We start from the raw sequence: 27,396 nt of genomic DNA on the forward strand, positions 1-27,396 counted from the left end.
CATGAAGGCCCTGAACGAGGTCCTAACGAGGCACCGGCTCACCCTACGTCACCAACAGCCTGGAGAGTCGATCGACGACTACCTGCTGGATCTATGGATGCTGGCTAAGAAGTACAGGTATGAGGCTGCTTCGGGCTGCGTCCAGGAAGATGAACAGATCTGGGACACTCTTGTCGCCGGGGTCCGCTTGAGGTACATGAGGCAGCGACTGCTTGAGTTGGGAAGGAAGGACCTCGCTAGCCACATTGAGCTGGCAAAATTGCTGGATCAGGCCAGGCTCGAGAACGACGTCCTCAAGGCCAGCGAACTCACGCTCTTGGGTGAGCACCTCCCAAGGACCAGCTGTTCCCACTATGGCGGCCCCCACTCTAATGGCTGCCACTTCCTGAGCCCAGGAGTGGTTTTTCTGCAGCAAGGGACAGCACCCCCATGCCCGCTGCCTGGCCAAAGACTCTGCATGCTCCAACTGTGGGAAGAAGGGACATTGGGCGAGGGAGGTCTGGGGAAGTCCATAGCCTGTATTGCTCCTGGATCTGATTCCAGCCCCAAGCCTTCTGCCCTGGACTCACCTGAGATTGCCTGCTCCACAACCCACCGCCTACAGAAATGGTGTGAAAAAGCTCGGCGGCCATCTTGCATTGGCTCGATTTTGAATTCAGTGCCATATCGTCAGAGGAGGAAGGAGGGCAGTCATCTTGCCACGCCACAAGGTTGGCACCATCTTACTTGCACAGGTCGATTCCAGATGGAGGGGGCCACTCGAGGGAAGAACATGGAATTACTGGTCCTTGACCAGAATAGACCTTACCAGCTCAGCAACTTGATGGTGACGGTGAAGGTAAATGGACATTTGACCAAGTGCCTGATTGACACAGGCTCCACGGAAAGTTTCATAGACTCATGGATTGTGCAAAAATATAACTTAAAAATGTACCTGTCTAATTACCAAATCTTCTTCGCGTCCCAGTCCCATTCGATGCATGTACAGAAACATCTGTCATTTGAAGGGGGGGGGGGGTGGGTAGTTTTATAAATTTTGCATATACATTTTAGATGAATTGTGTGCTCCAGTATTGATTGTTGGGTCTGGACTTCCTGTGTCACCTTAAAAGCATGAGCTTGGAGTTTTCTGGTCCCCTTCCCCTGGTAATGGTTCGGAATGGAGGGGTCTCAAAATCAGGACCCACTTGCAGCCTCTCCACGCTGAACATCTTCCAAGATCTGTCTGCTGACTGAAAGCCCATCGCCACCAAGAGCAGGAGGTACAGCGTGGCAGACAGGGAGTTTATAAAGATGGAAACGTAGCGTCTGTGGGAGGAGGGGATCATCAAACCCAGTGCCAGCCCATGAAGAGCACGTGGTGGTAGTAAAGGGAGAAAACAAATCCAGGTTAGTGATTGACTACAGCCGAACAATTAAGATACACACTCCTGGATGCATACCCCCCCCCCTCGCATTTCGGATATGGTGAACAATATCGCTTAGTATCGGGTCTATTTGACCATCGACCTGAAAGCTGCCTATCACCAGCTGCCAACTCGCCCATACACAGCATTTGAGGCTAACGGTCAACTCTTTCAGTTCAGGAAGGTCCCTTTTTGTTTGACCAAAGGGGTGTCTATTTTCCAACGGCAGATGGACAGGATGGTGAACGAATACAGGTTGAAGGCTACCTTCCCCTACCTCGGCAATGTCACCATCTGTGGCCACACCATGGAAGACTATGATGCCACTCTCCAGAGCATGTGGTGAGAGGCCTGAATCTCACCTACAATTCTGATAAATGTGTATTCAAGACTACATGATTGGCTATCCTTGGCTACATGGTGGAGAATGGCATCAATGCATCAATCCCCATAGGATGCACCCCCTGTTAGAGCTTCCCCTCCCCAGAACCACAAAGGCTTTAAGGAGATGCCTGGGGTTTTTCTTATATTACACCCAATGAGTCCCTCAATACGCCGAGAAGGTTTGTCCCCTCTTAAAGGCCACTACTTTCCCCCTCTCGGTCGAAGCCCAGACAGCTTTTAATTACCTCCGAAGTTATATTGTGAAAGCAGCCATACAGTCGGTAGACGAGCATGTACCTTTCTAAATGGAAAGTGTCACTTTGGACGTAGCCCGGGCCGCTACTCTCAATCAGGCAGGCAGGCCGGTTGCCTTTTTTTTCTCATGGACGCTTCAAGGCCATGAGCTCCAGAACCCATCTGTGGAAAAGGAGGCTCAGGCCATTGCAGAAGCCGTAAAGCACTTGAGACACTACCTGGCTGGTAGAAAATTTACGCTCCTCACTGACCAGTGCTCGGTTGCATTCATGTTCAGCAATGCCAAGAATGACAAAAATGCTAGGTTGAGGATTGAACTCTCCACTTCCAATTTTGACATTGCCTACCAGCCAGGGTCTCTTAATGACCTTCCAGATGCCTTGTCCACGGGTTGCTGTGCATCGACACACACTGTTCAACTGCAGATCATACACAATGAGCTCTGCCATCCAGGGGTCACCCGCATGGCTCATTTTGTCAAGTCCTGCAATTTGATCTACTCAAAAGAAGACGTCAGGGAAATGACCAGGTCATGCCAGGTCTGCACTGAATGCAAGCTGCACTTTTATCGGCCTACGAAAGTGCACTTGATTAAATCATCCAGGCCATTCGAACGGCTCAGCGTCAATTTTAAGGGACCTCTTTCCTCCATGAACGGGAGCAGCAACTTTTGGTCACCAACGAGTACTCCTGCTTCCCGTTTGCCATCCTGTGCCCAAAAACGTCTGCCTCATCTGTTATGAAGGTCCTAGACTCTATTTTCACCCTGTTCGGGTATCCCAGCTATATTCATATCAACCGGGGCTCAGCCTTCATGAGCGACGAGCTGCGTCAGTACCTGCTGGTGAGGGGCATCCAGCAGGACAACCAGTTACAACCCCTGGGGGAACGGGCAAGTTGAAAAAGAGAACGCTATTAAAGGTTCCATTGCAATAAACAAAAGGGAAGTAGTTATCCTAACCCAGCGCTCAGCCAAAATCTAAGGCAGATAATCTGCTCACTATCTGCCAAATCACCTGTGTGCATATAGGCTACTGCCTTTCACCAGCACAATGGTCACGGCTCTCCAGGGAAACCACAACAGCTGCAAAAAAATACATTTGGGCATTCATAATGAATATGGTGATTGGTTTGGCTCTCCAAGAAATTATTCCTGGAGTGTGAAGAGTCAGGTTGGGGATCAACCCGCCACTGGTTTAAATACCACATTTGATTCATTGCAGTAACGGTGTCTAATTATATTGAAAATTCATATATTTTTAATTAAAAGTGCTACTTCACTGAATATGTCCATTGTCACTCGCGCAAATCATTAACAATGCAAGAACCATGTAAGGAATGCAAAGAGAGGCAATCCGATCTTCAGGTTAATGATGGGAAGGGTTGCGCTGTTCTCCACGAACAAGATCCGACCTTCTACTGCAGGATACACCACCTTCATCTGCTTGATGTAGCTGGAAACCACTGAAATATCTGTGCTGCCTGGAGTGCCAAAAAGATAAATTGCACATTAAATTTAGATTTCCTCTCAACTCCTTCAGTCATGTACAGATGGATGTGTTTCAAGTGCCTGCGCAGATGAACTGGTGGCCATGTAGTCCAGCCATTCTCAACCTTTACTTTTGGCCATGGTCCCCCTTCTCTATAGAGCAGTCAAGTTTTAGTTTCTTCCGTACTTCTCGCCTACCAACCACATTAAAATAAAAAATAAAAATATTTATGCTACATGTGACGAAAAGAAAACAAGTGTGCTGTGGCTCCTGTTAAGAATGGGTGGTGTAGACAGGTTACCTTAATCGCTCCCAGAAATAAGCCACAGTTCCCACTTGTTTCAAGGAGATCACCATCATACCAGTTCTGAAGAACGGCACAATACCAGGCCTAAATGACTACTGACTAGTGTCTCAGACATCTGCCATCATGAAGGGTCTTTGAGAGGTCATGGCTCATATCATCTCCAATGTACTAGCTTGCCTTGACTCACTTCAGTTTGCCTACCATCCAAACTCATCCACGACAGATGCCTTCTCCCTGGCTCTCTTTTCGCCCTGAGCCACCTGGATAGCAAACGCATCTCTTTAGACTACTGGGATAGTTAGGGATAAAAATCTATTCTGACTAATGGTTCATGGACTACAGCCCCCCACCCCCCTCTGCAACTAGATCCTTGACTTCCTGCCAAATAGACTGCAATCTCTAAAGATGGGTAACAGCATTTCTGCACATTGCTGCCCTGCAAAGATGAGTACTCAATCCTCTTTGAGACTCACTCCTCACCCACAATTGTACAGCTAAATACCATTCCAATTCCATCTTCAAGTTCGTTGATGACACCGCAGTAGTGGGCCAGGTACAATATAATTTGGAAGGAGATTCTAGGTCTAGCGGCATGATGCCAAGATAACAACCTCTCTCTCTCTCAATGTCCATAGGATGAAGTTGATCAATGACTTCAGGAGCAAGGAGCAGAGTCCACGCCCCTGTCCCCATCATTGATCCTGAAGTGGAAAGGAGGTGGCTTCAAGTTCTTGGGATAAACATTTCCAAGGACGTGATCAATGTTGACACGATGGTCAAGAAAGCACACCAATGCCTCTACTTTCTTAGAAGATGAAAGAAGTTCAGCATGTCACCCCCATCTCTCAACAACTTGCAGAGGAACCCTTTGAAAAGCATACTTGCTGGATGCATCACAGGGAGATGTTTGACTCAGAATGAAAGAAGTTGCAGGAGGTGGTGAATGCAGCTCAGGACATCATGCAAACTTCATCCCCTCCATGGGTCTCAATCTAAATCTCCCTCTACCTTGGAAAGGCAGCCAACATACTGAAGGACCCATCACATCCTGGGCACACACTCTTCTCCCTCTTCCCATCGGGAGAAAGTCCATGGGTGTGATATCTCACATATTTCTTCTGCACAGTACCCCACAATAGTGCAATCACTCTGCCCTTGTTTGCTACGAATTGTTCTTTTCTTTCATTGTAACCTTGCACTGCTACTTCATACAACTGCATTACTGCTTGAGTGGACTGTGAAGCTGCTTGTGGAAGAACATTCCTCACTGTATCAGCTGTAAAGTGACAAAGAAACTTAAATGCAAGACTTCATAATGTCAATTGAAAATGTGCCGTTACCTGTGTCGTATCTTAATCGCTCATTTTTCAGCATGGTAAAGCCATCTCCCCCTTCAGCAATGTAGGAGTTGGTAACAATTTTGTAGATCTTGTTATCAAGGAGTGGTTCGTAGTGAGGCACTCGACAATCCGCACACAGCACCTTGATCTTCACCACCCTGGAACCTGGAGGTCTCTTCAGGTTAAATTCCACTTGGATACCTTTGGGATTCAACACATCAGGCAGTCATGGATCATACAACAGAGAAATAGGCCCCTCAGCCACACCCCCCTCCCCCCATACTCATCTGATTCAGAACTGCAGAGCTTTACAGCATGGAAACACAGGCTCTTTGGTCCAACCCATCCATACTGACCAATATTCTCATTTACTTGCCTCTGGCCCACATCCCTCCAAACCTCTTCATCCCCCTCCCCACTTCTTCTTTTTCCCTCCTCTCCTCTTTTCTCCCTCCTCTCCTCTTTTTATTCCGGGATCTACTTGTTTTTTCCACATTCCTGATGAAGGACCATTATGTTGACTGCCTTTTATTTCCTCTGGATGCTATGTGACCTGCTGGGTTTCTCCAGCGTATTTGCGACCGCTACTCAACAGATATTCTTGTTTCATTTAACTTGGTTTCCTTTGTGTTTGACTGATGGTTTCACTTGCTTCTCTCACAGTTGCCAGATGCATGAGGTGAAGAAGGAAGGAGAGAGGGAGGGATAGGAAGTTAGACACAGGGGGAAAGATGGATAGAGTGGGGAAGGAGAGAGAAAAGTGAAAGAGGGAAAGTAAAGGGGAGGAAGAGAAGGGCAAGGAAAGGGAGGAAGCAGCAAGATGATGTGGGCAAGCGAGAACAAGAGAGGCATGGAGAGAAAGAGATGAAGCTGAGTGCAGAGAGAAAGGAGAGAGACTCAGTGGTGAGAATCTCTCCCTCTTCCCCTTTCCCTCATGCTACCATCCTGCTGTCTGTCCCTTTCTGCCTTACACTTTACCCTGTTAGAATAAGAGAAGTATAATGAGTGGAAATAGATGGAGAGGATCTGTTGTGTCACTAATGGACTACATCACAGAATCCCTCCCAGCAGCTCATGCCCGAACCAAAGGGACCCTCCCTTGGAGATTCTTCCAACCCATCCACCCATTTACCCTCCCACCATGCAGGGAGCTGCCTCTTACCCAGGAGTTCACAACATGGGCTCCTCTGCACAGCAGACACCAGATGCAGATTGGGCCATCATTTGCCAATAGCCGACCCCGTAACCTAACATTTTAATCTCTCCTCCCACTCTGACCTATTGGGGAGGGGGCCTCCAGCCTGCAGAGAGGTCCAATCTGAGTGTGGGTAGCAGCATCTCATCTTCTGGCTGCAGGCCTCTGGCCTCGACATTCAATTTTGCCACTTTAGGTGATTGTATCAGGGGTTGGGGTGTGACAGAGTACTGACGGTCATGGGTGGGGAGTAACAGGGTACCAACTGTCAGGGGTCGGGAACGATGGGGAGACAGGTCACTGGGAGAGGGGAGTGATGGGGAGACCAATGGGGAGGGGAGTGATGGGGAGACCTGTCAGTGGGAGAGGGGAGGCTGATCAGTGAGGGAGGGGGAGTCCTGGGTGCTGCTGAGCTGGATTTGTTGCTCATGTTTGAAAGGCATGAGACGAGAGGACCCCTGCACTCTCCCTCACCCCTGGGCCAATATTCACAAAGACCCAGCAAAAGGTCCTGGTCTGGTCACTGAAAGATGTTGTGGCTGGAACCTGTGAGCTCTTCATCACCTCGGGGTCAGCCAGTTATCATTCACTGCACTGTGCCTGACAAGTCTGCTTCATCCCTGAGGCTTTCAGCTGGCAAATAACATCAGAATTACATGTCTGGTATGCGAACATCCGTCATCCTCTTTCAGGGTCTGCTTGACCACTGTCTTTTCACATGAACGCTGCGGCTGGCTGGTGTGACATCTGGATCAGCTTGGGTTATCCTTACCAGAGACCTGCAGAAACTCCCCAGTGTTCTGTCCGTATCTTCTAACTGAATGATCAAAAGCTGCTCGTAATGTGGAGCCATGGACCTCAAGGAGATCAATAGTGCTACCAAATGGTAACACTGCCAAAAGGCTGTCTACTTGTATCGTTCCTGGGTGCAGGGAGAAAAGTACAAATGCATTACTTCATCTGATTATGATGCATACTTTCTACTGGCTATGCCTGGGGAGTCCTGAATGCAACTCCCACCCTCCAAAACAATTAGGGTTGGTAGGTTAATTGGGTTTCATGGACCAACGAGTCTGCCCCGTCATTCAATCATGAGCGCACTCAGCCTCACTGCCTGGCCTTCTCCCTGTAAACTTTGATGCCCTGGCTAATCTCTGTCTAAATACACCCAATGACTTGGCCTCCACAACCACCTGTGGCAACAAATTTCACAGATTTATCACCCTGTGGCTGAAGAAATTCCTCCACATCTCTGTTCTAAGTGGACACCCTTCAACCCTGAAGTTGTGTCCTCTTGACTTGCACTCTCCCACCATGGGAAACAACCATTCAACATCTATTCTGTCCATGCCTTTCAACATTTGAAATGTTTCAATGAGATTCCCCCCCCTCCTTCTAAATTCCAACAAATACAGGCCAAAAGCTGTCCCTCCCGGAACCATCCTAGTGAACCGCCTTTGAATCCTCTCTAACTTGAGCACATCTTTTCATAAGATATCCTCACTAACTTCCTCTTCCTGCCCTTGTTCTAACTGCTCAGCATCGACTCCCCAGCTCAGTGAACCCTCCCCTTTCCCCGTTCACACTTTGAGCAGAGCTTCTCTGTTCTTATTGTCTGGATGTCTCCCGCAGGCTCCTTATTCCCTGAAGCTCCCTTCCTGGCATAATTTCAGAATCCAGTGTAGTTTTTCTTTCCATCAGGGGATTACAGACATACAAACTAACTGTGATCCAAGTAATGTCCCCAAAACCTTGGTGTTTAGAGTGCTTTCCCATGATAAATAAGCCCAGAATGCAAGTCCCTGCTGTACAGTTTCCATTTGTATTCTTATTCCCTTTCAACAGACCATTCAGCCCATCAAGTCTATGCCAGCACTCAGAGTACCCCAGGAAACCGATTTCTTCACCTATTCTCCTGTAATCCATTCTCTCTGATGTTCATTAACTCCACTCTGTGCCTCCCTCAGCAACATACTTAGGGCAACACACGGCAGCAAATTAACCCACCGACCAGCACGTCTTCGGGATGTCGGCAGAAACTGGAACACCTGGAGGACACCCAACAACAGGTTTGGACTGAACAATATTTCTCAATGACCCCTTATGTTATAACACACAATACATTCTCAGAGTTAATGATTTTGTGCCAATCAAAGAGTATTTTAAAATTGTTTTATTTTGCCAAATGCTTTCAAACACTTTGATTAAGGTAATTTATGGCAGATTCTGTGTTCAAAGATGAGCAAGTTTATGCGGAAAACTGAATCATGCAAAGACCCCCTAGAGTTGCTCTGGAAATCTGTCAACCCACTTGTCCATGAGTTGTTGAGTCCTGTATGCAGCTTCTTCCAGGCATCAGATTGACTAGATTCCCACATGTCCCGGCAAGCAGGATATACTCCCAACACTGGCAGAGGGGTTGGGGTTGGGATAAGATTGGGGGTGAGATTATCCTGCTACCTATCCAAAGTTGAGCCACGACACCTGTCCCATGGGAACAAACTACCCAAACCTTGGCACCAATACCCTCCCCCCCACCCCACTGATCTCACCTCCCACCCCCAGTAGGGGTCACAAACCATTAATGTTCATTAATTCAAAGAAAAACCCTTCCTCTTTTAAACTCATCTTACTATCTACAATGCATGGTTTAGAGACATTAATCTGCTCCATCTGCAGGACAGAGGCTGGCATTAACTGGATTTTAGAAAGTGGCTTCTAAGTTGAATGTTTATTTGGAATGTGTAGAGGTGTTGGTGATTATCTGGAGGTTTTATGTCTCAAAACTCTATCTGCTCACTTACTTATCTTAATAGTACAAAAAACCCAAAGTAATTTGAGTTTAATGCTCTGCTTCCAGCTGGACATGTGAATATGATGGGGAGATAAGGATATCTTATCAGGTGCAAGCAGCAGAGTTTTAGTTTCATTTGTACATCATGTTCGACACTCACTCATGAGCTAAAGGGGCTTTCCTGTGTGGTACTGCTCTATGGACTAAGATCTCCAAAGCGAATGAATATTAAAGTCTTTTGTGCCGATCAGCTTTCAGTCTCCAGTGACTCACATTCTTCAGACACAACCTCCTATCTCCTCCAGTCCTCGCGAGCAGATTCTTGATCTCTCACTTGCCCTCAGAAGGTACCAAATTTCCATTCTAGCCCATGATACATCAGCTGTACCCCCTCGACCTTAACCCATCAAACCCTCCTCTACCACATGTCCAGACCATTGCCCCCACCAGCAATGATCAGGCCTTCAAAGCCCAGAGATTGCATTTTGTCAACACATGCAGGAAAACATGCAGCACCAATGCCTGGAGCAGAGGACACCCCACAAGCCCCCATCCCCTTGCCCTCCCTCCCCCCCCCCCCCCGAGTCTACCAACCACTCCCTTATGCTCACTCTACAACAAACTCAGCCAATTCTCCCCATATTCCCAATGGCAACCACCTCACTGACCTGGACAACCTAGGGATAAGGGAGGTCATTGGAGCACTCAGCAGAAACCCATGTGATCACAGAGAGTATGTGAAACTCCATACAGACAGCACCTGAGGTCTCTGGAGCTGTCAGGCAATAGCCAAACCCCAGTAGCAAATCCCAACCTGTCCTTGGTCATTCCATGCCTGCTGCCACTCTTGGGTCATTTTCTCATCTGCCCCTGGTTGGAACTTTCTCCAGGGAGGGAAGCTCCCAACAATCTTGCACTTGACAGGCACAGGTCTACCCATAACCAGAATGAGTCATTGTGTCCCCACACACCTCCAGTTAAGTCACAGTCTTCACTCAGGTTGTGACACTTTCAACTGCAATAATGGTCAACCAAGACTTGACTGGTGTGAGGATGCTGCTGTACGTACCATTGTTTTGTTCATTAATGGGTGCACGGATTCCACCGCCTTGAAATATACAGATGGAGACGTGGTTCCAAAATTTCTCATCTGGATTTCGGATATTTTGCTGGATCTAAAAAAGAGAGGGGAGAGAGAGAGACAGATAGGAGGAAGTCAGTAGAAACGGAGGATAAAGGAATGTATAGAGGAGGCAGGGAGAGTGAACAGTGGGAGAAGGGATGAGGGAAAAAGAGAAAGAGGAGAGAAAAAGCAAGAGAAAAAGAGAAAGAAAAATAAAAAATGGGCAGTCACATGATAATTCATATCGAAGTTCCAGAGAATAGCAAAGCCACTTGGAAACCAAGCATTGAACAGCTTCTGTTTGCGCACTCCCTTCCCAACCAATGTCCAGGCACAGGCAGGAATGGTACTGGGAAACGGCCTCTACCTGCTGCCCGAGAGGGTGAGTGAGGTCTGGATGGAGTTGACATGAAGGGTAGGAAAATAAGATCAGATTAGTGTGAATGGGTGGTTGATAGCTGGTACAAGCTCAGTGGGCTGAATGGTCTGTTTCTGTCCTGGATAAATCTATGTAAAAGGGAGGAATGCAATCATATGTGGTTGGGCAGAGATCTAGGACATTGATGACTACAGGACAGGACCTTCAGCCCATCATGCCTGAACAAAACATGATGCCCAAAATTAAACTGTCTGTGTCTTGCACATGATACATAGACATCTATTTCCTGCATGTATCTATTCAGAAGCCTTCTAAATGCTACTATTGTATCAGCTTCCACCATCTCTCCTGGCAGCTCATTCCAAGCACCCACCACTTTGTGTAAAAACACTTGCACATCTCCCTTAAACTTCTTTGCCATCACCTCTTGCATCTGACATTTTTACCCTGGGAAAGAGATTGTTCATCCTAACAATACCTCTTATGAACTTTGATTTCATCCCCCCCCCACCAGTTTCTGACACTCTAGAGAAATGAACTCATTTGTCAAACCTCTCCCCACAACTCATACCCTCTAAACCAGACAACATCCAGGAAAATCCCTTCTACACCCTTTCCAAAGCCTCCGCACCCTTCCTGTAATAAGGTGACCAGAACAGTGCATTTTCTTAGTGTGATCTGATCAAAGTTTTATATCGCTGCAACATGAACTTCTTACTTTTACACCCTAATGTACCATCCAATGAAGCGAAGTATACTATACATCTTCTTTACCACCCAATCAATTTGTGTGGCCACTTTAAAGGATTCATGGACCAGAACATCCAATCCTCTGGTGGATGCTGTTATGTGTGAAAGGTGAAGGCCTCCACCAGGTTGCTGCCTCTCCACACACGTAGGGTGGTGGTGCTAGGCTTCCAATTGCAGTCCCAAAGTGATGAGCGAGCTTCTGGCTCTCAGGGATGCAGGTCCCTCTGCACCTGGAGGAGGACGTGGGGAAAAGAGAAAGCCTATAAATCTACAAGGCCTCTACGAGGTTGGATCACCTGCATGAGTGTCGGTAAACACTCATCCAATCACTCAGGTAAACAGCAGCATAAACACATCGGAGTGAGTGTTCCCCATAGTCACCTACCATAGCGTCACAAATTAAATTCCCCATGTTGCATTCCCGATTCCGACATTCCTCAGCGGTTCCGTTCAGATAGACAACTGTCCTCCCAATGACTTCCTTTCCAAAATTGGCGAGGGATTCTTTCCATTTGTTTACCTCTGCCAGCAGCACTGGATCTGAAAGGAGCCAAGGTTTCATCGACACTGGTTTGTGGAATTGAATCAGCTCATCGTCCCAGCACCTCCCATTTTACTCCTTCCCAAAGGCCTCCTCCTCCTCGGGTCTATGGCAACGGCATGGCCCTCCCTCCTTGCAGAGATCTGACTTGCCCTTCGCATTTGATCTCAGGAGGTTAGTCAACTGCAGGAGCCACCACACTCGAGCCTGTCTGCCTGCCCAGTGCATTGTGAGGGTGATGCATTTCTCTGGCACCTCACACTTCCTCAGGTACACCAGAGCTTCGTGAGGCCAACAAAGGCCAAATAAAGTGTGGTCACTATTGGATACTGATTTGTGCACAGAAAGCTCCCACAGCTGTTGTATGGCAATGTGCGGCAGCACGGTTAATGTAGTGGCTAGCATGGCTCCCTGAGGACAAATCAGTTGGTGAGTTTCACTTGGACCTCTGGTTTCCCAGAATTGAATTGAATTTGAATGACAGGACAGTGAGCACTGGTTGGCAATGTTGACTGTAAGGAGGGTGCAGGGAGGTTTAAGGGGATAGAAACAGGTTGGGTGTATGGGCAAGGATGTGCTGGGGAAAATGTGAAATAGAACAAAGGCAAGCTATCAAATGGTGAGAGATTGAAACATTCAGAGGGACCTGGGTCCCCATGGATATGAATTAATATGAATATGAAGTTCACCAAGTGGTTAAGAAGGCAAAGAGTATGTGCCCTTTGTAATAGAATTCAAAGTGGGAAAATTTTGCTACATTGATATGGGCCCATGACAAGGCCGTGTCTGGAATACTATGCACATGTTTGGTCTCTCCGCTCAAATGGCAACAGTGATGTTCACAAGACTGGAATGACTGACTGAGCTGATTTCCAAGTCTCAGTGAAGTGGATGACATTCTTATGGAATTAGCAGTCTGGGGCGGGGGAGCAGGATAATGTTTTCCATGGCTGAGGGTAGGATTTCACCAGGAGCATTTTCCAGCTGATTGGTGCAATGTCTCCCTTCCTTCTCCTATCAGAGAGCTTCCTTTCTTAGTCCCCTGTCCTCTCCCTCAATCATTTCTCACCTTTTCTCTTCTACCCTCTCACCTGTATCTACCTCTTAACCATGGTCCTGTGCTCCTCCCCTTCCCCCCCCCCCACCTTTTTATTCAGGCATCTACACATTCTTCCACTTCCTCTTCCTTGGGAAAGAGCTCAGGCCTGAAACGTTAACTACCTTTTACTTCCTATGGATGCTGTATGACAAGCTGAGTTTCTCCAGCACATTTGTGAACCTCACTAGACAGAGAGCACTAGATTTTAGATATGATGGCAATAGGGAGGTCAGGATTAGGGAGGAGAATCATGCTGAAGTAATCGATTGACAGCGAGAGGGGCATGAGGAGGGGAATGAGGAAGCTGCTGAGGTGGGGTGCTGCAGGGTTGCTGAGGTGGGGAGGGAGCAAGGGGGAGGGGCTCGGGGGAGTGAGATGGGGAGCAAGGTGGGGGGAGCAAGACAGGTTGAACCTTCTGTTGATGAGGAGTTGGGAGGTCAGTGTGAGGGAGGTGCTCACTGTCCTACACACATGAGACAGGATGGGTAATTGAGGGGGCTGACCAATACACAGAAGCAAAAATGATGGTCTTGCCTCCTGATGACACCATCAATCCAAATTCTGAGCCTGCAGCCCTCTCCCTCGCTGCCTGACAGGGCGGAATAACTAGGCTGGTATGGAGTCAGGTTACACTCCAACTCTGGCTTCACACCAGTAATGCCAGCCACAGGAGGAGCAGGCAGTCAGTTCACCAGGTCTGCCTGTGCCTCAGCCAGAGGGCATGGGGGGGATGGAGGGGGTGAAGGCTGGTGGATGCTGACAACTCTGGACACTGGAGCTCAGGAAAGCCAGGTCACAGGGAAGAGGTGCACATTACCCTGAAGGATGCTGCTGTTCAACAGTATGGGGTTCCCTTCTCTCTTGATCACCTCTCCCTTGTTGAAGGTCAGCTTCAGATATCCAAGGTACTTTCCGTACGCGTAGGCTTGAACTACGGGAATCTTTCTTTGGTAATCCGAGTGGACTAGGAATGGGTATGGCCCAACCGGGACATCGTTGGAAGGAGCCTTGCCTGTGGAAAGAAACCAACATGAGTAATGCAGTCAGACCTAGGTCTCCTTCACCAGAGGGAAAGAATCAATAGGTCAGTGGTGCACGGACCATCCTCAGTTAGTCTGAAGGAATGTCATCGCACGTTAGGGCTGATGAATCCCACGAGCAAGAGGAGTTGGGTGAGAGACGAGTCTTTGAGTCTTGATGAAGAGTCCTGACCTGAGACATGTCCCATTTTTTTTCTCCCGCTGCTGCTGCTCAACCTGTGAGGTTCTTCCAGCAGACAGTTTTCATGGCCCAGCTCTGAACTGTCTGGTATCTTGAGCTCTTATCCAGGGTGACAGCAGCAAGCCCAGTGACCTACCCACATCCAACTGGCCCACATCCAACTGGCCCACAACCCCCAAAATGTCCCTCCCACATAAGCTTTACATGCCTGCATTTGGCCCATATCACTCTAAACCTATTTTATCTATCTGATTATTTTTTAAATGTTGTAATAGTACCTGTCTCACCCACCTCCTCTGGTCGACCACTCTATACTCTCACCACTTTCTATGTAAAAAATGTTACCCCTCAATGGCCTCGAGTTTAGACAACATTGGAGAAAGGATTCCTACTACCTCCCTGACATCTGCCTCATAAATCTGTGCACTGGTCAGGTCTCCCCACAGCCTCCTCTAATCCATGGGAAACAAACTCTGACTGTTCCATCCCAGGCTATTGAAGGATTCATCAGGTCAAGGACCATCTACGAGGAGACAGGGTCCTGACATGAAACATTGACTGCCCAACTTCCTCGTCAGTGGAAGCTCCCTGACCCAGAGTCCCTCCGGCTTCTCATTGTTTGCTCAAGGCTCCAGTGTCTGCAGTTCTTGTACTTTATCAAAATCGCACTGTCTCCTGTATCACAACAATCTTCCCACAGTGCGGTGGCAGGAACTGCAAACAGTCCTCCAGCAGTTTGATCGCATTTCACTGAAGCCTTTTGCTCCCACCCTGCATTCCAAATGGACAGTTCCTCTTACCACCTCCGAGGTCCACCTTTCTACCTTTCAAGCACTCCACTTCCCCTGCAGATTCACACAACTCTTCCCTTCCCACCTTCCATGGTGAAGCACAATTATCTTGCACTTCCTGCAAACGGCTGCATCATGTGGTCCCGTCTCCACTGGAGAACTCAAACACACAGGTCGCACTGTGTAATACCTGGGACTCAGATCACAGGAGTGACCCGGTGCTTCCCACTCCCATCTCACTCCTACTGAGCTCTCTGTAGTCCCTGAACTGTCACTGTTGGAGGAAACAACATCTTGTCTTCCATCTGGGCAGCCCACAGCCTTCTGCAGTCATTCCTGTTTCAATCTAACATCTCCTCAGCCAGTTTTTTCTCTGCTTTCTGATACTTGCAATTTCATTCAACTCCTGTTTCCACCTCCCGCAGACACACCTTTTGTTATTCAGCAGCCCCTCTCTCCACCCCCTGATTAGTATCACCCCCTGATTAGTATCACCCCCTGATTAGTATCACCCCCTGATTAGTATCACCCCCTGATTAGTATCACCCCCTGATTAGTATCACCCCCTGATTAGTATCACCCCCACAGCTATCACTCAGTTATTCCGTGTCTCCACATTATCATAGCCCACTCCTTTTGTTTCCTTTCCCCTCCACTTATACAATTTTTTAAACTCCCAACTTCCTTCTAACAAAGGTCTTAGACCTGAAGTGGACCATCTATCTCTCCCTCCACAGTTGCTGATTGACACAATGATTGTTACCAGTGCTGACTTTTATCTCTGAAGAATCAGTCATTCAACTGTGACAATATTGCCAGACTAGACTATCAAATGTGAGCTCAGAGGCAGGATTACCCAGGGTGTACCACAGTTGCCCCTCTGTAACCCCCAGAGGCAAGATTACCCAGGGTATACCACAGTTTCCCCTCTGTAACCCCCAGAGGCAGGATTACCCAGGGTGTACCACAATTGCCCCTCTGTAACCCCCAGAAGCAGGATTACCCAGGGTGTACCATAATTGTCCCACCTCAGTAACCCCCAGAAGCAGGGTTACCCAGGGTGTACCACAATTGCCCCACCTCTGTAACCCCCAGAAGCAGGATTACCCAGGGTGTACCACAGTTTCCCCTCTCTAACCCCCAGAAGCAGGATTACCCAGGGTGTACCACAATTGTCCCACCTCAGTAACCCCCAGAAGCAGGATTACCCAGGGTGTACCATAATTGTCCCACCTCAGTAACCCCCAGAAGCAGGATTACCCAGGGTGTACCACAATTGCCCCACCTCTGTAACCCCCAGAAGCAGGATTACCCAGGGTGTACCATAATTGTCCCACCTCAGTAACCCCCAGAAGCAGGATTACCCAGGGTGTACCACAATTGCCCCACCTCTGTAACCCCCAGAAGCAGGATTACCCAGGGTGTACCATAATTGTCCCACCTCAGTAACCCCCCTACCCAGGGTGTACCACAATTGTCCCACCTCTGTAACCCCCAGAAGCAGCATTACCCAGGGTGTACCACAATTGTCCCACCTCTGCAACCCCCGGAGGCAGGATTACACAGGGTGTGCCACAAATGTTCCACCTGTCACTCTCAGAACCAGGATTACACAGGATGTACCACAATTATCCCACCTCTATCACATCCACCGGCAGCTCATTCCATGTGTACCCATCAACCTTTGGATTAAACTGTTCCCTCTTGGGTCCATTCAGAGTTGTAAGAAGTTCACTCATTGTTCGATCTTTAATTCCATTCCTGACTCCTCAGTGAGGATGAGTTTCCTCTGGAATGTTTGGAAAGCTTCACATGACACTGGAAAGCTTGGCACAGCTGAAACACAGGTCAACCCATGGACCCTGTCCCCAGAGAACACCAGCTGACTTGGGCATTGCCGATGACACCAGCTGACTCTGGCATCACAGATCTCAGAGACAAAAAGTGATCCTTGCTGTTGCAATGGACAAAGCGAAGGTGCTCAATGAAACAATCTCCCAGTCTGCACCCAGTCTCCGATGTGAAAGAAGCCACATTGGGAGCACTGGATGCAGTAGATAACTCTGCAGATTCACAAATGTTGCCTCACTTGGAAGGACTGTTTGGGGTCATGAATGGTGGTGAGTGAATAGATGTGGCACAAGTGTAGCACTGGTTTCAGTCACAGGGGTAGGTACCAAGGGGGCAATTGTGGGAAGGGAGAAGTGAATTAGAAGTCACAGAGGAAGCAGTCCCTGTGAAAGTAGAGGGGATAATTTGTCTTGAGATGGGGTCAAGTTGCAGGTGGCTGTAATTTTAGAGAATATTTTGAATGTGGGGGCTGGTGGGGTGGCAGGTGAGGACAAGAAGATCCTGGTCTTTGTTGTATCTGGTGGGGTGGTGGGTGTAAAATGATCCAGGGCAGATGTGTGGGGAATAGAGGAGGTGTGGGTCAGGGCTGAATTAATAGCAGTGGAGAGGAAGCCATGTTTTCTGAAGGAGGACAGCTCATATTTGAATTACATGGGGAAGGGGACTTGCAGAGGTTTACATGATCATGAGGGGCAGAGATAAAGTAAATAGTCGTGACATCTGGAGAGAGGGGAAGGATTTAAAAGTGACCCTCAGAACACCTTTTTCACACAGAAATTGGTGGGGATATGGAACAAGTGACCAGAGATTGTGGTGGAGTTGATTAAAATTGCAATAAGACTTTTGGACAGGCTCATTGATAGAGAAGGTTTGGAAATTAACTGAATGCAGGGAAATGGACTTGATCTAGTCGACACCTTAGTCAGCATGGATGAATGGACTGTTTCCCTGCTGTACAACACCAAGCTAACTTGAGGGAAGGGCATCATCTCCTCTCTGAGGGTGAGTGTGTGGTAACTGAGGAGTTGCTGAGCAGTTACAGTTTCTCAAATAAGGAGACCAGAATTACACACAGTACTCTGCTACAGGGTCCCAGATTGGTCAGAGGGAAAGAGAGGTTTGTACCTGTGTACAAGAAAGTGTTGCTATGTCCTCCCACCACCACGTCAACTCCCCTCACTTTCTGTGCAATCAGTTTGTCCGTTTCAAAGCCCGAGTGCCCCAGGGCAATGATCTTGTCAATCCCTTGGTTCACGAGGATGTCAACCTCGCGCTGCACAGCTTGAATCTCATCCTTGAAGATCAGGTGTGGCCCTGGAACAAGAACAAAGTAAGTGGACAGAAATGTCAAAGCTGCAACTCAGTGTGGATCACAGTGCAAATTAACACAAGAAATAGAAGGAGGAGTCACCTACCTGGCTGATATGGCCGTGGACTCTGCTCCACCTACCTGCCTTTTTCCCATAACGTTTAATTCCCCTACTCCTTAAAAATCTATCAAATTGCAATGAGGTGGTGCTGCCCAAGCTGCTGTCATGTCAGTGCTGACACTGGTGTGGATCCGGGAGAATGGAAACACAGCGCTGCTCTGAAGGGTTCCACTGCCTAGTCCCAATGCTGAAGCTCTGTACAGGCTTTAAATGCCCTGTTAATGGAGCTGACAGTGTTTGTCAGTAAAATCCTGCAACTGTGGCAGTCTCTGTACAAGATGCCAGTTCCTGAGCTCGACAGCAGCCACGAGGGGTTGCAGAATCTGGAGAGCAGCAGACTGGCACAGGGCACCATTGAGAAGAAGAAGCAGAAGAGTCAATCCTACAGGACTGTGACCATGGAACAGCAAGGGGCTCAGTGGCTGAGAGGCACCCACACAGGTTGCTGGTGACTTGCAGTCCTGGGACCTGCACGGGCAGTGGGCTGCTGGAGTCCATCTCATGGGAACCAGGTATCAGACCCAGGATTCGAGAGGATGCTGAGGGCAATAAGGACTCCCAAAAGGCCTCAAGTGCTGAAGGCTTCCTGATCATGTTGAGGCTTGGATCTGGAACTTGATTCCATTAAATAAATCAACGCACCATCCACAAACAAAGTAATCTTAAATTCATCCAAACCTGTTTTAAGACCTTTTATATCCCTTTCCTGCCTTATTAATTGTGCAAAAGGTTCAATCACCAATGCAAATAATGCTGGTGACAGAGGGGAACCCTGTCCAGTAGATCTCTCTAAATTAAAAGATTCAGATAAAAGCCCATTTGTCATTACTCTAGCTTTTGGTTGTTTAATCCTATTTATAAACATTAGTCCAAATCAAAATTTTTCCAACACTTTAAATAAAAAAAACACCATTCCACCCTATTAAATGCCTTTTCAACATCTAATGATAAGACCATTGGTAAGTTGGATTTCTCCCGTGAAATATTAATTAAACTAATTAATTTAGTTACAATATCAGCAGAATATCTACCCTTAATAAAACCTGCTTGATCAATATGAATCAACTTAGGTAGAAATTGCGCTAATCTATTAGCCAAAATCTTAGTCAAAAGCTTGAAATCAACATTTAATAATGAAATTGGCCTATAAGACCCAAGATTCAAAGGATAATTTTCTTAAGATTAACTGTTATAATAACCTGTGAAAAAGATTCTGGTAAAGATTGTGTCTCTCGCCTGCTGTAAAACTTCAACAAACAATGGAAGTAATAATTTTTGAAATTTCTTATAAAATTTCCACACTAAAACCATCCTCTCTTGGAGATTTACCATTTAGCATTGAATTAAGAACTAACATAATCTCTTTAGAATTTATTGGCTTCTCCAATTGTTCCTTAATCCAATCATTTAGAATAGGTAAATGTAACTTATTTAAAAATCCATTTATTTTACTTGATCTGGAACTTGGAATCGAATAGGAGTCTGTGCAGCTGCAGAGGCTAAGGAGATTTTGGAGAGGAATCTACAGACACTCAGTGACTCTGAAGGGATTCTCTTTTACTTCTCTTTCTCTGTGACTGTAAGGGGTGCCAGGCATCATTAATGTGACTCTTTGCCTTACGGCAGGTAGAAGGCAATTTCATATTATATTAGATGTTCTGTATTATTATGTGTTTCCTCCTCATCTCTGTCCTAAACCTACTCCCCTGAATCTTAAGCATGCCCCCTTGTCTCACTTGCAAATGGAAACAATTTTCCTGCCTCTATCTTTTCCACCCTTTCATAATTTTATGCATTTCTAGAAAATCCCCTCTCATTCTTCTGAATTCTCACAAGAACTGTCCCAAGCAACTCAATCTCTCCCCATTGGCAAAACCCCTCATCTCTGGAATCAACCTGGTGAACCTCCTCTGTACAGTTTCCAGGCCAGTATATCTGACTATTACACCACCAGTGACACTGGTTTGAATCTGCTGCTGTCTGTCAGGAATTTGTTCTTTCTCCCTGTATCTGCATGGGTTTTCTCTGGGGCTCAAGTTTCCTCCCTCCGTTCGAAACATACAGGGGGTGTAGGTTAATTGAGTGGCCCGGACTTGTGGGCCGAAATGGCCTGTTATCGTGCTGTGTATCTAAATTTAAATTTAAAAATGTAATGATCTGATCCACTGTTTTCCTTCCAAAGTAGATGTCCTTGCACTTACCAACACTGAACTCCATCTTCAGACCCTTGCCCATTTAACTAACCTGTCTATCTTTCTCTGGTCTCTCCACATCCTCTACATAATTTGCTTTTCCACTCAATTTAATGTCATCAGTATTCTTAGATATGCTCCATTCAGTCCCCTCTTCCAAGCCATTAATGTACATTGTGAAAAGTTGTGGCCCAGCGCTGACCCCTGCGGCACACTGCTCACCGCTGATTGCCAACCATTTATCCCAACTCTCTGCCTTCAGTTGGTTAACAAATCCTCTCTCCATGATAATGCATTGCATCCCCAACTTCATAGATCTTTATCCTATGGATAAGTCTTGAATGCATCTCCATCTGAGATCCAAGTGCACATCGTCCATATGCATCCTTCTATCCACTGCACTCATTATATCCTCAAAGAACTGCAGTAGTTTTATCAAACAAGGCTTTTCCTGAATTGTCTGAAGGACCCATTTCAATCCGGCTGTCTCGCAATTTATTCAAGCATTTTCCTGATGACAGGTACTAAGCTAACTGGCCTATAAATTCCTGCCTTTTGCTTTTATCCTATTTTGAATAGTGGCGTGACATTTACAATCCACTGAGACCTGCCAGATAATTTTTATAAATTACCAAAATCGCATCTACTGTAACTTTGGCCATTTTTTCAGTACCCTGGGATGTATTCCATCAAGACCAAGGGTTTCATCTACTTTTAGACCCACTTGCTTGTTCAGCATTATCTTTAGTTTGATAAAGAAGTCCTCACATCCAATTGCATGCTTAAATTACGTTACATGTGTCCCCCTCTGTGAAGACTGATACAAATTAATTGTCCAAGACCTTGGCTGTTTTCACATTATCCAATATTAATTCCCCTTCTCATCTTCCAAGGGACCTATGCTCACTTTAACCACTCTTCCCCAATTCTAATATAATTATAAAAATAGTTAATATCTGTTCATATATTTTGCACAAGTTTACTTTCATAATCTATCTTCCCCTTCTTTTATTACTTCCTTGATGGTTCTTTGTTGCTTTTTAAAATTTTCCCAATCTTCCAGTTTCCCAATACTCTTGGTGACTTTGTACACATGAGGTTTCATTTTGATGCCTTCCTTTCTTTAGTTATCCAAGGCTGACTCTCCCTACCATTACAGTTCTTATTTTTAAGTGGAATATATTTTTGTTGAGTACACACCTGGACTCGATAATGTTGGGGTTTCCTTGGAGGTATATCCAACCACACCAATCTTCTCTCCGTTCACATCCAGCACAGTAGAAGGCTTGTAGTAGCCTACGAGGCTTGGTTCTTGGTCTTTATCTTGTTCTAGATTTGCACTCAGCACTGGGAAAGAAACATTCAGGAGAAAAGGATCCAAAAGGCCCTCTGCACCATTGTCAAATTCATGATTACCCAGAGCCTAGAGAAAAAAAAAACAGGAGACACAGCTATCAATCTGATAAGTACCTTAATTGTGCAGCTCTGTAATAATTTCTGAAGTTTGGTAACTGCAAACCACCCTGACTATACCTCTCTGTTAATTAGTCTAGCGCTACCCTCGATTTCCCCCTCCCCCTTTTCACAGGAATTTCCTTATTATTCTCCGTAATTCAACAAAAATATTCTCTGTTAAAGGAATTGGTAACGTTTGAAATAAGTATTGTATCCATGGGAACACGTTCATTTTAATCCCTATCAACATTAGCGGTAATTCTTTCCAATGTTCTAAGTCTTTCTGTAATTTCCTTATTAATGGCCTGATAATTTAATTTGTACAAGTAGTTTAAGTTATTGTCTATCCTGATACCTAGGTATTGGATTGCTTGTGTTTGCCATTGAAATGGAGATTCTTTTTTAACCTCTGTATAATCTGCATTACTTATTGGCATCACTTTGCTTCTATTTGTACCCCGATATTTCTCCATATTCCTTTAATTTCTTATGTAGTTCTTTTATTGATATCTCTGGTTCTGTTAAGTATACTATGATGTCTGCAAATAAACTGATTTTATACTCCTCCTTTATTTTTATCCCTTTTATTTTCCTTTCTTATCAGCTCTGCCAATGGTTCTATTGCTAAGGTGAACAATGAGAGGGATAATGGACATCCCTGTCTAGTTGATCTGTTTAGTTTGAACTGGTTCGATACGTATCCATTTACCACTACCTTTGCCAACGGTCCATTATATAATGCTCTAATTCAGTTAATATATATTTTTCTGGCAGATTGAATTTCTGTAACACTTTAAATAAGTAGTTCCACTCTACCTTGTCTGCGTCTAAAGCAACCGCCACTGTTCGTTTTTAATTGCCTTGTGCTGCATGAATTAAATTAATGAATTCACAAATATTGTCTGGTGTTCAACTTTTCTTGACAAATCCAGTTTGATCTTGTTTTACTATTTTTGGTACACAGTTGGCCAATCTGTTCACTAATAATTTTGCTATTATCTTATAATCTGAATTAAGTAAGGATATTGGTCTATATGATGCTGGTGTTAATGGATCCTTCCCCATCTTAGGAATTACTGTAATTATTGCGGTCTTCCATGAATCTGGTAAGTTTTGTGTTTCTTCTACCTGATTCATTACTTCCAGGAGAGGAGGAATTAATAACTCTTTAAATGTTTTATAAAATTCTATTGGAAAACCATCCTCTCCTGGTGTTTTATTGTTCAGCAGCTTTTTTAATATATTCTGTATTTTCTCTATTTCGAACGGTTTTATCAGTTTGCCTTGATCCTCTACTTGCAATTTTGGCAGTTCAATTTTAGCTAAAAACTCTTCCATTTTATCATTTTTCCCCTCATTCTCCATTTGGTATAATTGTTCATAAAATTCCTTAAAGTTTTCATTAATCTCTGTTGGGTTATATGTGATTTGTTTGTCCTTTTTCCTTGACGCCAGTACAGTTCTCTTAGCTTGCTCTGTTTTAAGTTCTAGGCCAATATTTCATGTGTTTTTCTCCAAATTTGTAATATTTTGCTTTGTTTTCATTATGTTCTTCTCCACCTTGTACATTTGTAATGATTCATATTTTTTTTGTCCGCCAATTCTCTCTTTTTCTTTATATCATCCCTTTTTACTAGTTCCTTTTCTATACTTACTTTCTCCCTTTCCAGCTGCTCTATTTCCCACTTGTATTCTTTTTTCATCTTAGTTACATAGCTTATTATCTGCCCTCTTAATGAAAGCTTTCATTGCATCCCATAGTATAAATTTATCTTTCACAGATTCTGTGTTTATTTCAAAATATGTTTTAATTTGGTGTTCAATAAATTATCTAAATTCCTGCCTTTTAAGAAGCATGGGGTTTAACGTCCATCTATATGTTCTTGGTGGGATGCCCTCCAGTTCTATTGCTAATAGCAGGGGTGAATGATCAGATAGTAATCCAGCTTTATACTCAGTTTTCCTGACTCTCCCTTGAATTTGAGCCGACAACAAAAGCATATCAATCCTTGAGTATATTTTATGTCAATTGAGTAATGTGAATATTCTTTCTCTTTTGGGTGTTGCCTCCTCCATATATCCATAAGTTTCATTTCCTGCATTGATTTAACCATAAATATGGATACTTTATTCCTTTGGCTTCTATTTCTTCCAGTTCTGTCCAACACTAGATCCAAATTAAGGTTAAAATCATCTCCTATCAATATATTTCCTTGCGTATCTGCAATGTTCAAAAAAATATCCTGCATAAACTTTTGATCCTCCTCATTAGATGCGTATATATTGAGCAAATTCCAAAATTCTGAGTATTTCTGACACTTCATCATTATGTACCTTCCCGCTGGATCTGTTATTCTATCTTAATTGGTACATTTTTGTGAACTAATATGGCTACTCTTCAAGCTTTTGAGTTATAGGATGCTGCCACTACATGTCCTACCCAATCTCTCTTCAATTTGTTATGTTTCACTTCGGTTAGATGCATTTCCTGCACAAATGCTCCATCCACTTTTTCCTTTTTCAGTAAATTTAGTAGCCTCTTTCTTTTAGTTTGGTCATGTATTCCATTAATGTTTATAATCATATAGTTCAACGTGGCCATCTTGTATCTTTATTTTCACTTCTTTTCTGCCTCTTCACCACATCTATCCCCTTTTTTTCCATTCCTGTTTTTTAAGTTTTCCTTTATAATCTCAATATATGACTACGCACTCAAGACATGAAATACCTCAACAATCCCCACAAGCAATAACCCTTCATCCCCAAATGAACCTCCCCTCCTTGGATTTCCCCTTGTCCCTTGACAGTTAACACAACTCCCCTCTCCATTCGGTTTGTGAACTTACTCGCAAGCGTCAACCGATTTCGCAGTGACCGTTATCCTCCCACCTCCTGTGAACACTATTTTCCTAGACATATAACATATCTCTCTCTCTCTCTTTTTTTCCCCCCTTCTAGGCCTCTTCAAAGTATTGATGTGCTGAGGGATCTGAAGGGTCCAGGTCTATAGCTCATAGAAAGTGACCATACAAGTACATAGGGTGGTAAAGGTGGATGTGTGCTTGGCTTCATCAGGCAGGACATTGAGTACAAAAAGATGCAACTATTATGGAAGAAATTTCATGCAGAAATGATGACAGTGACATAGTTGTGAACTTCCCATTTTGGTGTGGCACCAGGATCCGGCTGGTTGCGTTAAGCTAAGTTGTAGTCGTGACTGCAGTCAAGGATGATGACAGTGGTTTAAACATAGAAGATAGGAGCAGGAGTAGGTCATTCGACCCTTCGAGCCTGCTCCACCATTCAATGAGATCATGGCTGATCTTAAAGTTCAGTACCCCGTCCCCGCCTTCTCTCCGTAACCTTTAATACCCTTATACTGAAGAAATAGATCTAATTCCCTCTTAAATATATTTAATGAACCTACCTCTACTGCCCTCTGTGGCAATTAATTCCACAGATTCACCACCCTCTGGGTAAAGAAATTCCTCCTCATCTCGGTCCTAAATGGTTTGCCTATTATCCTCAAACCATGGCCCTGGGTTCTGGATTTTCCCATCATTGGAAACATCCCATCTGCATCCATTCTGTCGAGTCCTGCCAGAATTTTATATGTCTCTATGAGGTCCCCTCTCAATCTTCTAAACTCCAGCGAGTACAATCCCAATTTGCACAATCTTTCCTCATAAGTCATTCCTGCCATTCCAGGGATCAGCCTGGTGAATCGCCTCTGCACTCCCTCCATTGCAAGAACATCCTTCCTTAGATCAGGTGTCCAAAACTGCACACAATACTCCAGGTGGGGTCTCACCAAGGCCCTGTACAGCTGCAGTAAGGTATCCTTGTTCCTATACTCAAACCCTCTTGATATGAAGGCCCACATACCATTTGCCTTTTTAACCGCCTGCTGTACCTGCATGCTCACCTTCAGAGACTGGTGTACAAGTACCCCTAGGTCTCTCTGCACTTCCCATCTCTTAATCTATTGCCATTCAAATAGTAATCTGCCCTCCGGTTTGTATTACCAAAGTGGATAACCTCACATTTATCCACATTGTAGTGCATTTACCATATATCTGCCCAGTCCCTCAATTTATCCAAATCACACTGGAGCTTCCTGACCCCCTCTTCCATGCACACAACCCCTCCTAGCTTAGTGTAATCTGCAAATTTGGAGATATTACATCCAATCCCCTCATCCAGATCATTAATGTAAATTGTGAACAGCTGGGGTCCCAGTTCAGATCCCTGTGGCACCCCACTGGTCACCGCCTGCCACTCAGAAAACGAGCCATTTATCCCAACTCTCAGTCTTCTACCTGCCAGCCAGTTCTCAATCCCCAATCCCATGAGCCTTGATTTTGGAAGCCAGTCGTTTATGCGGGACCTTATTGAAGGCCTTTTGGAAGTCCAGGTACACCACATCCACTGGCTCTCCCCCATCTATTTAAAGATGTTTTTCTTACAATTAGACAAAACTGTATTAATAAAAATACTGTGGTCAAGGTCTAGATGTAGTTGGCAAAGTTTTTGATTGAATGATGTCATCATAATTTTTGTAAAAGCTTGTTTCTCAGCACCTAATAGCCTGAACATGCCTGAGATTGTCTGATCTCCAAAGCTAAGCAGTCTCAGGACTGGCCAGTACTTGGTGGGGAGACCACCTAGGACCACCAGGTGCTGTCGGTTTCTGTGAGGGGTGCTGGTCACAGTAGTGATTCTCTACCTGCCTTAAAGTAGGCAAAAGTTAAAGAATTTAATATATGTTACATTCTAAGTGTAGTAGTACACGACAATAATGGAACCTTTCTTTACCTTTTGTCTCTGTGTATAAATGGAAGTGCTTGTAGAGGTAGATTTTAGAGTTTTGGTGGCAGTGAAGGCTGCTGCAGACTTGCCATGATATCACATTAATAAAGTTTTTTTTGTATATTTTATTTATTGTTTCAAATAAGGCATACAGTCAAGTAAAGGATACAAATATTCAAATTTTTCCCCCTTAATTCCCTCACTTTTCCCCGCCATCCTCCCTGCCTCCCATAACTACCCAAAAGAAAGAAAGAAGAAAAAGGAGTTAATGCATATAACAATCACACATTTGCCATGTTTGGTGCCATCTCAACAAGGGAAAAAAATTCTACTACATATTTAAACCCATATATTTCATATACAGGCTCCACACCTAAAAAAAAATAATTATTACGTAAAATAGAAGTTATCTTTTCCAGTGGGATACAGGATCTCATCTTTGAATAAACTCAATTTCATTTTTCCAAGTAATAGCTAAACATTTTCTTGCCACAGCCAATGCTAATCGGATAAATGCAATCTGAAACTTAGCTAATTTTAATTCCAGTCTCAATTTCTTAATATATCCCAATAAAAATACTAAA

The 27,396-nt window shown here is 45.1% G+C and overlaps 1 protein-coding gene across 1 annotated transcript in view; it reads right to left on the minus strand.

Annotated features, from left to right (window-relative positions):
• Positions 1 to 3,292: 3,292 nt before the first annotated feature.
• Positions 3,293 to 27,396, minus strand: part of nt5e (5'-nucleotidase, ecto (CD73)) — a 43,972-nt gene continuing 19,868 nt past the window's right edge. The window contains exons 2-9 of the mRNA XM_069932236.1: positions 21,749 to 21,971; positions 18,052 to 18,240; positions 13,881 to 14,075; positions 11,809 to 11,963; positions 10,241 to 10,346; positions 7,150 to 7,299; positions 5,183 to 5,383; positions 3,293 to 3,527 (exon numbers count right to left, since the gene is read on the minus strand). Of these exons, the coding sequence (XP_069788337.1) occupies positions 3,358 to 3,527; positions 5,183 to 5,383; positions 7,150 to 7,299; positions 10,241 to 10,346; positions 11,809 to 11,963; positions 13,881 to 14,075; positions 18,052 to 18,240; positions 21,749 to 21,971 (1,389 nt within the window). The 3' untranslated portion in view covers positions 3,293 to 3,357. The remainder of the gene's footprint in view (positions 3,528 to 5,182; positions 5,384 to 7,149; positions 7,300 to 10,240; positions 10,347 to 11,808; positions 11,964 to 13,880; positions 14,076 to 18,051; positions 18,241 to 21,748; positions 21,972 to 27,396) is intronic.

The sequence above is a fragment of the Narcine bancroftii genome, chromosome 4 (assembly GCF_036971445.1).
Source record: "Narcine bancroftii isolate sNarBan1 chromosome 4, sNarBan1.hap1, whole genome shotgun sequence".
In the NCBI taxonomy this organism is placed as follows: Eukaryota; Metazoa; Chordata; class Chondrichthyes; order Torpediniformes; family Narcinidae; genus Narcine; species Narcine bancroftii.